Source organism: Myotis daubentonii, chromosome 6 (genome assembly GCF_963259705.1).
Source record: "Myotis daubentonii chromosome 6, mMyoDau2.1, whole genome shotgun sequence".
Classification (NCBI taxonomy): domain Eukaryota; kingdom Metazoa; phylum Chordata; class Mammalia; order Chiroptera; family Vespertilionidae; genus Myotis; species Myotis daubentonii.
In genome coordinates this window covers 94,686,447-94,703,588 of record NC_081845.1, presented here as the reverse complement: position 1 = coordinate 94,703,588, position 17,142 = coordinate 94,686,447, and the positions used below count along the sequence as shown (strand labels likewise).

Sequence of the window (17,142 nt, the reverse complement as noted above, 5' to 3'; positions counted from 1 at the left end):
ATGGCATGTATGAAGCAGAATTTCATATTGTAGTAAATTTATTAGGCTTTGACATTTGCTACGCACCTCACTTCTTGATAAACTGACTCTCAGATAGTCATTCTGAGGTAGGATCAGAAATCAGGCATGAAGACAGTAAGAAAGACACTTTAAGTTTACCAACTGCATTGAGCTATATGAAAATTATAGGAAGAGCATGTGAAGGGCACAGGCAAAATGAGACGCTGAAGATAGTCATAATGATAGATGTACTGTCTTCTCCTGGACAAACAAACATCTGCATCAGAAGTTCTATTGCTCCTAGATGTGGGCAGTGTAATGCGCAGAGCTCTGGCAAGGAAGTCAGATGCTTAGGTTATGAAAACAGGTAGTAAAACTAACATTGGGAGAGGACCAAGCCATAGTTCCGCACTCATGAAAGGAGAATGTTAGAACAGGGATCCTCGAAGGACTCCTGGTTCTAAAATGTTTTAATTCAAGGAAAGAGCATGCAAATCAATACTACTGCAGGTTCAAGGGTGAGATAGGTAGGGAGTGGTTGCTTCTAGCCTAGGAAACAATATATGAGCCACACCACTTGGATCTTATGTACATTTTTGCTCAAGTTTTTATATTACACATAAAAGCTTAAGCGACCGAATGGACAAACGACTGAAGGACCAGTTGACTGGCCGCTATGAAACGCAATGACCACCAGGGGGAAACGTTCAACGCAGGAGCTTCCCCCTGGTGGTCAGTGTGCTCCCACAGTGGAAGCACAGCTCAGCTGACTGACGGGCACCAGACACCTGGGCTCATGGCTGGAGAGAGCAGCTGCAGCGGAACAAGCCTCTCCCACCTCTGCGGCAGTGCTGCCACTACCACGCTGGAGCTGCACAGCGCCTGGCCCTGGCTCGGGCTCCTCCCCTGTCCACCTGCTGCTTCACACACTACTACATCCCTCGGGCCAAAACCAGCAGTCCAATATCCGCCCACACCCCAGGGGTCCTGGATTATGAGAGGGCACAGGCAGGCTGAGGGACCCCACCAGTACATGATATAAATATATATACTTTATTGACTTCAGTGAAGAAGGGAGAGGGAGAGAAAGAGATAGAAACATCAGTGATGAGAGAGAATCATTGATTGGCTGCCTTCTGCAGACCCTTACTGGGGAATTGAGCCCGCAACCTGGGCTTGTGCCCTTGACTGGAATTGAACCCGGATTCGCAGGCCAATGCTCTAAACACTGAATCAAAACAGCTAGGGCTAAAAGCAGCAATCTTAAAATAATGCTGCTTTTCACACATATTGTTTATCAATCTCTTTCATTTTTTACAACCGCCAATTGTTCCCTACAGAGATTTCTAAAAATCCACCTTTCCTTGGAATTTCACCCTCTCTGCAACGTTCTCTTCCTGTGGAGAGCAATACAGGAAGTGTGCAATTTCTACAGTGTCTCTGCTCCAGTCAACAGTTCACCACGGCTGTTGCCATCAGCCTCTGGCACATCTTTCCAACCTCTCATGGGTGGTGCCCACTTTTACCAACATTCTAGCACCACCATGTTGTCTGGAATTCCTGGCCAGAGCCCAATACCCATTCCAGCTGCTTCCAATCCGAAAGTCTTTGAGTGAGCTCTTCCAGGAGACACTGAAAAGAAGTCACCATCACTCAGAAACTTCACTGTGGCTGTCACTGACCAGGACACAACTGTCTCCTCTATGTCTCTGGCGTCCCAGTGTGATAAACCCTCAGATGCCTATAATATGGCTCCTCAGTATCCATCACTTTCTGTCAACCTTGTTCAGGGGGCACCCATTCAGGGACAGAGCCTGTCACATCCCTACCAGGTGGGAAATCATGTGTGTTACTACAATCAAGGCACAATGGCCCCTCTGCTCTCTGAAGAGGGTGGTTCCTACCTGCAGTCCTATGGCTCTGTGTCTTACACAGAGAGCAGGGCCTCTGTCCCTGACCCTGGGATGGTCATGGTGCTAAAGGAGGCTCAGTCCACAAGTATGATACCACCAGCCTCCACCTCTGGAATCTGCTACTCTGTGCCTCCTCATCCCATCACAAAGACAGGTTTTCAAGGTGAGTACAAACAGTCACAAGGAAGAGCAATAAGGTCAGCATTCAAAGCTAGGGTCACTCTGGGTCTGGGAAGCGGTGGGTCCTCAGACAGCTAGAATGTAAGTCCTGTGACTTTAACCACTACCACCCTCAGTCCATGCCCCCCATTGTCAGAATCTTTATGAGGACACCTTATAGAGGTGGGAAAGTCAGAAACTAACAGCCATGGATGCTCCATGTAGGAGAACTCCAAGAGCATACCAAGGGACACCATACTTTCCACTGCCCTGCCTGATGAATCCTAATGTACTACAATACTGCAAAAAACTCCCTTGATTTATTGTTTTAGTCTCTTTCTAAAGCCTTTCAGTACAATATTGTGATAGTGCCCATTCAAGTTTCCATCACTTCCTTAGTTGGCATCTGGATGTAGGGTCGTGTGTTCCAACATCTTGTCCAAAGCAAAGAGGCTATTAGCTCCCCTTGCTTATAGGCTTCATCAGGAAGAGCTCCATTTCCTGTCTTAGTCCTTGGTGTGAAGTGTTTTTATTCACTCAGGAAAGTAGAGAGAATTACAAGGGTTCCATATGAGAATGGGAAACATCTTTTAAAAATCACTTTTATTTTTTGACTTATACCAACCCTGTGAAATGCAAAGAAAGTCATTTTAAAAAAGACAACAAATGGTCACCATTAGAACCAGAAAACTTGATTTTATCTCCTAGCACATGCTGCGTTCATGACCCTGCAAAAGAGCTTGTAGGAATGCCTTTCCCACTGTTGGAGGGCACATGACTGCTGCAATGGTGGTGCTGGGGGAGCATCTTATTGCCAGGGACTGACCGACTTCCCCTTGATTCCATTGTAGTGATGGAGACTTCCACGGGGACGGAGACTTCCTTGGCATTGCAACTTCCAGGCCAAATATTTTATTTACCACCTACTCCAGTATTCCCCAAGTCCGGCAGTAACAGACATATCCAGGTACTTGAGAGTTATCCACCACCTCAGAGTCCAGAACATTCAATGGCATCCCTAGTCCAGAGTCCTAGTCATCTCCTGGCAATGCCTCCAGCTCCAAGCCAGGAACAGAAAGAGAATAAGAATGTGGAGAATATTAAAACCAAGCTTTCCAAGCACGTGAATGGGTACCAGATCCCAACAGAAAACGAAGCTGCTCCACTGTTCCCTTTAGAGTCCCTGGCAATCCACAGGTGCTGGCCTGCACTGATCCCCTTGGCCAAGAGGAGCAGCCTGGTTGTGACAACTCTGGTTTGGCAAAGAACAGCCTGAGTCTTAAGGACCAAGGGACACTTGAAAATGGAACTCAATCTAATGATAGTTTTGCAGACATCGACACACTGGCGAAGAGTATTCACCTTCCATAGGCCTTAACTATCTTGGATGACCTTGATCAGCCCCAAGGTTCCAAGGTGATCAATTCCAAAGACACCAGGGGCCTCAAGTTGCACGAGGTGCCGAAAAAGTCAAGTGTCAGAAAGACTCGCTCTGATCAAGGCAGGAAGATCAAACACAAAGCCTCTGAGTCTATCAGTGATGCTCCCAAGGCCAAGATCAAGCCCGACAGCCCAGATTATGTGTTTGTGGAAGAAGGGGTTCCTTGCGATGCTGCAGCTGGTGGCACGGCTCTTTCAAACATGGCCAAGCATTCTAACAGCAAACCTCAGGAAGCCGCAGCCAGCTGGACCAGCAAAACTAAGAGCCATGGGCAGGAAAACACCAAAAGAAACAAGGAAAACTACTCCCAGAGAGCTGAGGAGAGGAAGCAGTCAGGGAACAAAGTCAAGGCAGAGGAGAAGCCAGCCATTCCCAAGATGAAGAGGAAGAAAAGTCACCCTGAGCTGCCACAAGAGGCCATCAAACAGCCTCGCAGCGGCCTTGGTATGCACATGCTGGAGTCTGTGCAGGTTTTCCATGCACTGGGCAAGAAGAGGGATGAGAAAGCTGACCTGTCTTCCTCGTGGGCCTTGGGAAAGTCAAGCAACCCCAAAGGCCCCCAGCCACGCCCAGCTATGAAGCTATGGCTGAATATGACCCGTGAGGGCAAAGGTCCTGAGAAAACTCAAGTCAAACCCCAAAAACCACATGGAAGTGCTGACCAAGGGTCTCCACCTCCACCCCAGGACCAGTTGCCTTCTCCCGGGAAGGTCAAGTTGGTGCCATTGGTTTTTCCAACCAGGGACAAGCCTCAAGCTCGACCTGTTCCTCGCAGGCCACAGTCTCTGGCAGCACGTCAGCCTGCTGTGAACAACCTTGCCAAGCCTGCTGTAGTCAATGCATCCCTGCCAACTCCTGCATCTCTGACCTGTCCTGCCAGACCAGCTCGGCTAATGTCGACCCACTCAGCCGCACCAGGTTTGAACAACCCTGCCCGGCCTAGTGTCCCTCAGCCTCCTGCTTCTAGGGCAGGGCCCTACAAAACATCATCTTGTGCTTCTACCCAGCGGGAGCCTGTTCCCTCTGCTGTGAGTCAGCCCCAGACTCCGCTCCAGACTCACAACCACTATCTACTCCGGGATTTCGCCCTCCAACCAATTCCATGGAGGAAACCTGATTTCCTTGGGCCAGTCATGTCAACACCCATCACAAATGAGCAGAGGCCAGATCGAGAGGCCATGAAGAGGAAGGCTCAACTAGAGCGTGAGAATGCTGCCAAATTGGGCAAAATGCAGCAACTCATTGAGAGGGAAAACGAAATGCATATTTCTCTGTACTATGGCTATGTGATGTTGGAGATGCTGGGAGTGCTGGTGCCACTTTGGGTACCTGTTGTTTTTCCATAGATAGGTAGATCCATAGATAGATGATAGAAAAATAGATAGATAGATAGATAGATAGATAGATAGATAGATAGATAGATACATGATGGATAGATAGATAGATAAGAATGTTTAAATATTAATGTATTTTACAACTTAATAAAAGTGAAAAAATATCATAAATTAGCATGTAGTCATAAACAAGAATTTTGGGTTTTGAGATGGTATTAACTGTTAATGTCTTTGCTGGGTATGAGGACCACAGGCTGCATGATAAGGGAAGAATTGGAAGGGGGATGGCGGATGAGAGACAAGGGGTAGACGCTGTAGGAAAAAGGAACTTGGGCCATGGCCTCTGGGCCAAAAGGGGGAGAGGCTACTGAATTATAAAGAGAAGCAGGAGGTGGGTGTATGGCAGAAGCGAGAAGCAGGATCTGAGATTAGCGGAAAATTAGAACAGAGTTGAGAGGGCAGAAGCTGAGTCTTCAGTGGTTCTCAACCTTCCTAATGCCGGGACCCTTTAATACAGTTCCTCATGTTGTGGTGAGCCCCAACCATAAAATTATTTTCGTTGCTACTACATAACTATAAGATTGCTACTTGTTATGAATCATAATGTAAATATCTGATATGCAGGATGTATTTAGGCGACCCCTGTGAAAGGGTGGTTCGACCGCCAAAGTGGTCGCGACCCACGGCTTGAGAACCGTTGGTCTAGGCTGTCCGGGAGAAATGTAAAATGTTTCTTGTGGAGATTGGCCTTATGTCTCATGACCACTAAATAAGCATTTCAGAAAACAGATTCAGGACACATTTCCTATGGGTTTGGGTTGCCTTATGCATATATGACTGTAGTTGGGGAAAGTGAGAACAGATCAGGGGAATCTACCACATGAGTGGCAAGTGCTTTGAGTTATCCTGGGGCACCTGATAACAGGGGCCTACAGAAGTGAACATCTGCAGTAGGAGGCCCTCCAAGGACAGGACGTGGGAAATAAACTATCACTGACTCCACACCTATGCCCAGGCTACGAATACACCACTTCAGTTACCATCACAACATGCAAGGCCAGTATCCCTGTGTTCACTTTACCAGAGAGGTTCAGCAAGGGGCTGGGGTCACACTGCATGCAGTAGAGTGAAGCCTCCATTGGAGGCCTGTCTCCGAAGGCTTCAGGATTTGCAAGTGGCCATAGGTCGCCAACCTGGCTTTCAGAACACAGCATCCAGAAGTTACCGGTGCATGAGATCAAATATCACATGAAGCCTAAACATTAACTTGAATGGCAAGCTTGGACCCCTGCACGATCCCTGGCTGCACATTCCACCTTGTCTAAACACCGCCATCAACTGAGCAAAGCCCAAGAGAAAAATCCCGGGAAGCATCCATGCCCACTGGCAAGAGCAATAGGCACACTGGGTCACAAGGGACGAGCCCCCTAGCTGCAATATATAAGGATTCGCATGATTTCCATGGGGACACAGGAAAAGGAGACTGGTCTGGGCTGCAGATATTTAGCTCATAGTGTTAGTCTCATATTACATATTAGTATCAGGAATTTGGCAATGCAATGCAGGATTCCATGAGGAAAACCCTTGAAAAAATATATGTTTAAGCCATACCTCTACACTGCTACACTTCTCACCATTTCTTCTCAGGTAAGACTGCACCATCTTGGGAAAAACTCTTATCTCATAAGAGGAAATGATGGCCTATAAATAAATATCTGTCTTTGGAGATTCCTTTATAGGAGCTATCTTCTTGTGGACTCTCGGCCTCTTGGATCACACACTTCATACACAATGGAAATAAAGAGCCCCAGGTAGACTGATCCATGCACCCTAAAAGCTGACCATCAAGGGAAACTACTAGATCCTTAGACTTCCTCCCCCAAGCCAGCATAATCCACAGAGCATGGGGCAAAGTAGGTTTACAGTTGTGAGTATGGGAAATACAGACTTTAGAGTTGTATGATTATTTATACATGATTGTACTATTTTCCATACCCCAAGTCCCCACGAGATGATGAGTGGATAAAACAGCACTGGTACATTTACACAATGAAATACTAAGCGGCTGTAAGAAAAGAAAGAACTCTTACCATTTGCAAACTGTGGATAGACCTGGAGAATATTATGCTAAACTAAATAAACTAAAGAAAGACCAGTATTACATAATCTCACTCATATGTGGAATCTAAGGAACAAAATAAACTGATGAGCAAAGTAGACCTAGAGATATAGAAGCATGGGACAGATTGACACATTTCAGAGGGAAGGTGGGGTGTGGGTGTGGTGTGATGAACTGGGGTACATGTATGCATATATGCATAGCCCATGGACACAGAAAATGGAGTGGTGAAGGTAGAAGGGGGAATGGTAGGGGTGGGATGGAGGGTTCAATGGGAAGGAAAAACAAAAACATACAAAATAAAGGGGACTTCTCTACTACAACAATAAAAATGAATAAATCAATAAAAAGTAAGACTAGGAAAGAAACATCTGAACAAAACCAGAGCATTGACACACAGCATAAAACGATCTGTGTTCTGCAAACACACCAAGGACTTATATAAACGAGGTAATAAGACATAAAAGAAAGTGAAAATATATTGAAGATTATAATCTCTAGTGAGCAAAATTCCTTGCATTTGCTGCACTAGATAAGTTGTGTATACATGTAAATTGTCTGTTCTCTTAATACAAAATGAGACCAAAATGTTTAAACATATTATTCACAGAACCTAAAATATCCACATGAATGTCTTCTGTCCTGTACAATTTCACTGTGCCTGTCCCCGAGTCTCCAAGAATGTCCTTGTCTTTCTCTAACTAGTCTCCTCCTCACTTTTCCCTGGCCGTGCACCCAAGCATGGCAGACAGAGAATCCTGGAGGCCCAAAGTTCTACAGCGGCTGTTTGCAAAGGGGGAGGAGACTGCAGCAACTGCCACACCGGATCCACTTTATGAGAGAAGGAGAAGGGAAAATACCGTGAAGGCCTCTCGCATATAATCCAGCAGGATGGCAGGATGCCGACATGGCCCAAGGAACCAGAGGGAGCAAATTACGGGCAGAAGAAGTGCAACCAAAGGCTGGAAGAGGAAATGATGGCAGTCAGCTGACTCCTAGCTCTTTGGTCGTTTCTTGTAATGGACAGAGCCCATTGGGGGAGGCATCAGACACTACAAAGAAGACCCTGCTGCTGGAAGTGGACAGGGAGTAACATCCAGGAGTGTCAGAATGCAAGATCAAAGCTTGTCTACAAACAGTGCCTACAATGAAGAAGGAGAAACAATGAGAGTGGTAGGAGATGCAAGTCAACGTAGCCTGGCCCAGCCCAGCCCAGGGAAGGTGGGATTAAAGGAGGAGAAACTACAGGAGAAGAGCCTTGGACCACATCATTCTGCACAAAATACACTCAAGAAACTTCATTTTACTGCTCAACCGACAGAAAGAGCTCCATAATCCATTCCGTTGCTCCTCAAAAGCCACAGTAATTTCACTTATGAGATGGACTGGTATGATTTCAGAACAACTGTAAGTGTGCCACCTAGATGTCCCTTTCCATTCTCTCTAAGGATATTAGCAACATATAAAATGATAAACATGTTATACAGTATAATATGGAGAATATAAGTAACTAGTAGCTAATTATATTCATGAATGTTTGTAACAAACATTGACATTATTTCCCTAACATAAAAGCCTGGGGAAAGTGAGACTATCACAGCTGTATTGTCATCTAGCCCATGTGTCCTGAGAGCTCAGCCATTTAGGTGTTGGTTTAGCTCCCCTACCACTCCCTCCATCCAATCCTGTCTTCTTGGGAACCTGACCTCCCGATTGGCTCTCTCATCCTTTTAAACTGCCTGCTTTGTGACATCATTCTCCCACCAAACCTACCACCACCTGGTAGAATCTTGGGGTGCCCATGAAATTGTCTGTAAATAAATTTGGATCATCGCAACTGTCCAGTGACCAGTAACTGGTGACCAGTGACCAGTGGCCAGTATGACCAGTGACCTTCGTACTGGACACATGTGCTCTTTGGCTTCAGCCACTGAGATATCTTCATTCCTTGCATCTACAGTTGATATTTGCTCCTCTTCTCTGACCATGTCAGGTAAGGAAAGAACCTTTTTGAAATTTTTCATTGGATTGTTATTTGTACCTAAATTTAGCAATAGTGTCCAAAGGGCATAGAATCATTTGGGGAAATATGATATAGAAGTCTGCAGACCTAATTTCAGTTTAGATTTTGACATCTACTCGCAATGTGACTTTGGACAAGTCATTGAATCTCTCACAAAAAATGATTTTTCCTCATCTGCTACATTCGGATGTTAAATTGGTTGTGGACTCTAATCCCTTCCTTTTCTAATATGGAGTTTTAAAGAACACTCCTGTTGACAATGAAATCAAGACTGCTTGACAGTGTTTCAACAGCAATAGAAAGAAAACCTAAGTCATGTAGAAAACTAGCAGAAATAGTCTCATGTGTAAAGATCTGCAACCACCAAGGTTTCAACTTTAGTATTTTAAATTGAGTGCTGTTCCAAAAGTAATATTCATGTGGTTTTGGAGTTTTCTATCTAAAATAGGATAACAGAGGAAATAGGGAGAGAGGATGGAGAGAACTGGGCTATAGGAAGGCAAGTATTTCAATGCAGAAAAATTAGAACTGGTTTCGTCAGCACAGGCCAACAGGAACCAAGAGGGAGGGAAATACACAAGCAGGAAGGAGGGGACAGTATAACAATGAATAAGGAGAACATGAAAGAGCTCATGAGAACAAAAAGTAGTTTGGAATGGAATATTGGAGGGAACCAAAGATTTTAAATGAAAGCAGAAAGAGCATAGAGTGAAATCAGCTCGGACTAGGGCAAAGTAATGTGGATCTCAGCAAATGCTTACACTGATAGAATAGGAAGGAAAGTAAGCCTGGGGTAGGGTACCACTAGCCAAAGCAGTGTATCAAAACAATCCTATTTAGTTGCCTGTTTTCTCATTGCCTCTCTGAACACAGATGGCATGTGACAGTTTGCAATAAAAACATTTAAAAACGTATTTCAGAAACGATGTTTCTTATATACAAGAAACTAAAAAAGGCGATTATCTAGGGCCGTGGTCGGCAAACTGCGGCTGGCGAGCCACATGCGGCTCTTTGGCCCCTTGAGTGTGGCTCTTCCTTAGCCTTAGGAGTACCCTAATTAAGTTAATAACAATGTACCTACCTATATAGTTTAAGTTTAAAATATTTGTCTCTCAAAAGAAATTTCAATCTGGTACTGTTGATATTTGGATCTGTTGACTAATGAGTTTGCCGACCACTGATTTAGGGCGTTGGAAATAACAGAATTTTCAGTGTTTCAATTCATTCTGATTTTTAAACTATGACAATGTTTTGTCTAGTAAACAAAATAATGTAAGACCTAAAAGAAAGATATGTCCTAAATAGAATCAGAAAGAATACACCCTTTGTGTGATTATTATGTTCAAAGTCAAAGATGCTCTTCATCTTCAAAGTTATTTTCTTCCTAACACAGAGAGCACGCTGATACACAGCCATTGCCTCATTTCAGGTCAGAGCTGCTTTAGGGAAATAAGAGAGCATCAAGCACCGCTTCGCTAATTTCATATTTCTCACAAAACAATTGTTTAGATTCTCTTGGGGATTACTATATTAATGTGTGTTTTTTAAATTGAAATCTATTGATGATGGTTTTAAGACTTTGGGTACGACATCCTTTCCTGGATTGAAGATGATGACAATCTAGGTTTTAAGATAAATATAAAAACCTTCATGATACATTTCAACTGTTCTCTTCTCTTTGTTATAAGGCTATTTTAATTGAAATACAAATATCTAATATACTAAGTATTTCTTATTTACTGGGATATAGTCAGAGAAACACAAATGATTACAATAATGGAATTCCTTTACATTTACTTTGCTCTCCGCTTTAAACTAGTATTTACTGAACTGTTGGTCTGCATTTATAGGAGGCACATTTACATCAACAGTGATTGCAGTGTGCTGCTTGTTACGCATTTTCTACTGATATATCTCCTCTGCCCATATGTACTGGCTAAGAACTTACTCAAAATCACCTCTTGTGGGTTGTTTCTGGTTAACAGTATTCACTAAAATAGAATAGGCAATATTTACTTTTATGATACTGATGTATGAAACAGAACTTCATTCTGTAGTAAATTGACTAGGCTTTGACGTTTGCCACGTGCCTCACTTCTTGAGAAACTCACCGTCAGATAGCCATTTTGAGGTAGGATCAGAAATCAGGCATAAAGACAGTAAGAAAGACCCTTTAAGTTTATCAACTGCATTGAGCTTCTATGAGAATTATAGGAAGAGCATGTGAAGGGCACAGGCAAAATGAGACGCTGAAGATTGTTATGACAATTGATGTGCGGTCTTCCCATGGACAAACAAAGATCTGCGTCAGAAGTTCTATTGCTCTTACATGTGGGCAGTGTAATGCGCAGAGTTCTGGCAAGCAAGTGGGGATGTTTAGGTTATGGAAGCAGGTACTAATACTAACATAGGGAGAGAACCGAACCGTAGTTTCCTCACTCGTGAAATGAGAATGCTAGAACAGGGATTCTCCAAGGACTTCTGCTTCTAAAATGCTTTAATTCTAGGAAAGAGCATACAAATCAATACTACTGTAGGTTCAAGAGCGGGATAGGTCAGGGAGTGGTTGCTTCTAGCCTAGAGAACAATGTATGAACCACACCACTTGGGTCTTGTGTACATTTGTGCTCAAGTTTTTATATTATATATAAACGCCTAAGCGACTGAATGATCAAAAAAGTGAATGACCAGTTGACTGGCCGCTATGAAGCGCACTGACCACCAGGGGCAAACGCTCAACGCAGGAGCTGCCCCCTGGTGGTCAGTGCGCTCCCACAGTGGAAGCACAGCTCAGCTGACTGACGGGCACCAGACACCTGGGCTCAGGGCTGGAGAGAGCAGCTGCAGCGGAACAAGCCTCTCCCACCTCTGCGGCAGTGCTGCCACTACCACGCTGGCGCTGCTCAGCGCCTGGCCCTGGCTCAGGCTCCTTCCCGGTCCACCTGCTGCTTCGTGCACTACAACATCCCTCAGGCCAAATCCAGCAGTCCAACATCCCCCTGGGGCCCCGGATTGTGAGAGGGCACAGGCAGGCTGAGGGACCCCACCAGTACATGATATATATATTTTATTGACTTCAGAGAGGAAGGGGGAGGGAGGGAGAGAGAGAGAAACATCAATGATGAGAGAGAATCATTGATTGGCTGCCTTCTGCAGGCCCCTTACTGGGTAATTGAGCCCACAACCTGGGCTTGTGCCCTTGATTGGAATTGAACCCAGACTCGCTGGCCAGTGCTCTATCCAACTGAACCAAAAGAGCTAGGGCTGAAAGCAAAAATCTTAAAATAATGCTGTTTTTCACACATATTGTTTATCAATCTCTTTGATTTTTTTCATCACCCTCTTGTTCCCTACAGAGAATTCCAAAAATCCACCTTTCCTTGGAATTTCAACCTCTCTGCAATGCTCTCTTCCTGTGGAGAGCAATGCAGGAAGTGTCTGCAATTTCTACAATGCCTCTGCTCCAGCCAACAGTTCACCATGGCTCCTGCCATCAGCCTCTGGCACCTCTTTCCAACCTCTCATGGGTGGTGCCCACTTTTACCAACATTCTTGCACAACCATGTTGTCTGGAATTCCTGGCCAGAGCCCTATCTCCATTCCAGCTGCTTCCAATCCTAAAGTTTTTGAGTGGGCTCTTACAGGAGACACTGAAAAGAAGTCATCATCACTCAGAAACTTCACTGTGACTGTCACTGACCAGGACACAACTGTCTCCTCTATTTCTCTGGCGTCCCAGTGTGATAAACCCTCAGATGCCTATAATATGGCTACTCAGTATCCATCACTTTCTGTCAACCTTGTTCAGGGGGCACCCATTCAGGGACAGAGCCTGTCACATCCCTACCAGGTGGGAAGGCATGTGTGTTACTACAATCAAGGCACAATGGACCCTCTGCTCCCTGAAGAGGGTGGTTCCTACCTGCAGTCCTATGGCTCTGTGTCTTACACAGAGAGCAGGGCCTCTGTCCCTGACCCAGGGATGGTCATGGTGCTAAAGGAGGCTCAGTCCACAAGTATGATACCACCAGCCTCCACCTCTGGAATCTACTTCTCTGTGCCTCCTCATCCCATCACAAAGACAGGTTTTCAAGGTGAGTACAAACAGTCACAAGGAAGAGCAATAAGGTCAGCATTCAAAGCTAGGGTCACTCTGCAGCTGGGAAGCGGTGGGTCCTCAGACAGCTAGAATGTAAGTCCTGTGACTGTAACCACTACCACCCTCAGTCAATGCCCCCCATTGTCAGACTCCTTATGAGGACACCTGACAGAGGTGGGAAGGTCAGAAACTAACAACCATGGATGCTCCATGTAGGAGAACTCCAAGAGCATGCCAAGGGACACCACACTGTCCACTGCCCTGCCTGATGAGTCCTCCTGTACTACACTGCCGCAATAAACTCCCTTGATTTATTGTTTTAGTCTCTTTCTAAGGCCTTTCAGTACATTATTGTGATAGCGCCCACTTAACGTTCCATCACTTCCTTAGTTGGCACCTGGATGTAGGGTCATGTGTTCCAACATCTTGTCCAAAGCAAACAGGCTATTATCCCCCCTTGCTTATAGGCTTGATCCGGAAGAGCTCCATTCCCTCTCTTAGTCCTTGGTGTGAAGTGTTTTCATTCACTCAGGAAAGTAGAGAGAATTACAAGGGTTCCATATGAGAATGAGAAACATTTCTTAAAAATCACTTTTATTTTTTATTTGACTTACAACAACCCTGTGAAATGCAAAGAAAATCCTTTAAAAAATGACATCAAATGGTCACCATGAAGAACCAGAACAGTTGCCTTTTATCTCCTAGCACACGGTGCTGTTCATGACCCTGCAAAAGAGCTTGTAGGGATGCCTTTCCCAGTGTCGGAGGGCACATGACTGCTGCATTGGTGGTGCTGGGGGAGCATCTTATTGCCAGGGACTGACCAACTTCCCCTCGATTCCATTGTAGTGATGGAGACTTCCCTGGGGACGGAGACTTCCTTGGCATTGCAACTTCCAGGCCAAATATTTTATTTACCACCTACTCAAGAATTCCTCAAGTTCGGCAGTAACAGACATATCCAGGTACCTGAGAGTTATCCACCACCTCAGAGTGGGGACATGTCAATGGCACCCCTCGTCCAGAGTCCTAGGAACCTCCTGGCACTGCCTCCAGCTCCAAGCCAGGAACAGAAAGAGAATAAGAATGTGGAGAATATTAAAACCAAGATTTCCAAGCACGTGAATGGCTACCAGATCCCAACAGAAAACGAAGCTGCTCCACTGCTCCCTTTAGAAGTCCCTGACAGTCCACAGGTGCTGGCCTGCACTGATCCCCTTGGCCAAGAGGAGCAGCCTGGTTGTGACAACTCTGGTTTGGGAAAGAATAGCCTGAGTCTTAAGGACCAAGGGACACTTGAAAATGGGTCTGAATCTAATGACAGTTTTGCAGACATCGACACCCTGGTGGAGGGTATTCACCTTCCACAGGTCTTCACTTCCTTGGATGACCTTGATCAGCCCCAAGGACCCAAGGTGATCAAAACCAAAGACACCAGGGGCCTCAAGTTGCACGAAGAGCAGAAAAAGTCAAGTGTCAGAAAGACTCGCTCTGATCAAGGCAGGAAGATCAAACACAAAGCCTCTGAGTCTATCAGTGATGCTCCCAAGGCCAAGATCAAGCCCGACAGTCCAGATTGTGTGTTTGTGGGAGAACTGGTTCCTTGCAATGCTGCAGCTAGTGGCTCGGCTCCTTCGAACATGGCCAAGCATTCTAACAGCAAACCTCAGGAAGCTGCAGCCAGCAGGACCAGCAATACGAAGAGCCATGGGCAGGAAAACACCAAAAGAAACAAGGAAAACTACTCCCAGAGAGCTGAGGAGAGGAAGCAGTCAGGGAACAAAGTCAAGGCAGAGGAGAAGCCAGCCATTCCCAAGATGAAGAGGAAGAAAAGTCACCCTGAGCTGCCACAAGAGGCCGTCAAAAAGCCTCGCAGCAGCCTTGGTATGCACATGCTGGAGTCTGTGCAGGTTCTCCATGCACTGGGCAAGAAGAGGGATGAGAAAGCTGACCTGTCTTCCTCGCGGGCCCTGGGAAACTCAAGCAACCCCAAAGGCCCCCAGCCACGCCCAGCTACCAAACCATGGCTGGTTTCTCCCCGCGAGGGCAAAGGTCCTGGGAAAACTCAAGTCAATCCCCAAAAACCATATGCAAGTGCTGACAAAGGGGCTCCACCTCCATCCCAGGACAAGCTGCCTTCTCCCGGGAAGGTCAAGCTGGTGCCACTGGTTTTCCCAACCATGGACAAGCCTCAAGTTCAACCTGTTCCTCGCAGGCCACAGTCTCTGGCACCACGTCGGCCTGCTGTGACCAACCCTGCCAAGCCTGCTGCAGTCAATGCATCCCTGCCAACTCCTGCATCTCTGATAGGCCCTGCCAAATCAGCTCAGCCAGTATCAGCCAACTCAGCTGGACCAGGTCTGAACAACCGCGACGGCCCTAGTGCCCCTCAGCCTCCTGCTTCTAGGCCTGGGCCCTACAAAACCTCATCTTGTGCTTCTTTCCAGCGGGAGCCTGTTCACTCCGCTGTGAGCCAGCCCCGGACTCCGCTCAGGCCTCACAACCACTATCTACTACAGGATTTCGCCCTCCAACCAATTCCATGGAGGAAATCTGAGGTTCTGGGGCAAGCCATGTCAACACCCATCACAAATGAGCAGAGGCCAGATCGAGAGGCCATGAAGAGGAAGGCTCAGCTAGAGCGTGAGAATGCTGCCAAATTGGGGGGAATGCAGCATTTCATTGACAGGGAAAAAGAAATGGACATTTCTCTGAACTATGGCTATGTGATGTAGGAGATGCTGGGAGTGCTGGTGCATTTGGGTACCTGCTGTTTTTCCATAGATAGATAGATAGATAGATAGATAGATAGATAGATAGATAATAGAGAGAGAGATAGATCATAGATAGATAGATAGATAGATAGATAGATAGATAGATAGAAATTTCTCAATCTTGGTATATTTTATAACTTAATAAAATTGAATAAGTATTATAAATTAGCATTTAATAATAAAGAAATATGTTGTGTTTTGAGATGCTGTTAACTGTGCTCTTTCTTTGGTGGGTATGAGGATCAAAGGCTGCATGATAAGGAAAGAATTGGAAGTTGGATCGGTGAATGAGGGTCAAGGGGTAAGCACTGTGGGAAGAAAGGAACTTGAGCCATGGCCAGAAAGGCCAAAAACGGGGAGAGGTTATGGATTTATCAAGAGAAGCAGGAGGTGGGTGTATAGCAGAAGTGAGAAGTAGGATCTGAGATTAGTGTTAAAAGAGGAAAATTTGAATAGAGTTGAGAGGGCAGAAGCTGAGTCTAGGTTGACCAGGAGAAATGTAAAAAGTCTCTTGGGAAGTTGGCCTTATGTCTCATGACCACTAGATAAGTATTTCAGAAAACAGATTCAGGACACATTTCCTATGGTATGGGTTGCCTTATGCATATATGATTGTAGTTGGGGAAAGTGAGAACAAATTAGGGAAATCTACCAGATGAGTGGCACGGGCTTAGAGTTCTCCTGGGGCACCTGATAACAGGGGCCTACAGAAGTGAACGTCTGCAGTAGGAGGCCCACCCAGGACAGGACGTGGGAAATACATTATCATTGACTCCACACCTAGGCCCAGGCCCACGAATACACCACTTCAGGTAACCTTCACAACATGCAAGGCCAGTATCCCTGTGTCGCTTTACCTGAGAGGTTCAGTAATGGGCTGAGGTCACACTGCATGCAGTAGAGTGAAGCCTCCATTGGAGGCCTGTCTCCGAAGGCCTCAGTATTTGTAAGTGGCCGTAGGTCGCCCACCTGGATTTCAGAACACAGCATCCAGAGCCTCCTGGTGCATGAGATCAAACATCAGATGAAGCCTAAACATTAACTTGAAGGGCAAGCTAGGGCCTCCTGCATGATCCCAGGCTGCACATGCCACCTTGTCTAAACACCGCCATCAACTGAGCAAAGCCCAAGAGAAAAATCCTGGGAAGCATCCATGTCCACTGGCAAGAGCAATAGGCACACTGGGTCGCAGGTGACGAGCCCCCTAACTGCAGTAGCTAGGGATTCCCATGATTTCCACGGGAATACCGAAAAGGAGAGACTGGTTTGGATTGCAGATA

General features: G+C 45.8%; 1 protein-coding gene across 1 annotated transcript; it reads left to right on the top strand.

The window, feature by feature from the left end:
* Positions 1–1,868: 1,868 nt before the first annotated feature.
* Positions 1,869–15,823, top strand: LOC132237643 (uncharacterized protein C2orf78-like). Its single transcript, XM_059702265.1, has 5 exons — positions 1,869–2,076; positions 3,131–3,327; positions 3,474–4,113; positions 12,346–13,083; positions 13,938–15,823. The coding sequence occupies exons 1-5, from the start codon at positions 1,869–1,871 to the stop codon at positions 15,821–15,823; spliced, it is 3,669 nt and encodes a 1,222-aa protein (XP_059558248.1).
* The last annotated feature ends 1,319 nt before the right edge of the window (positions 15,824–17,142 follow it).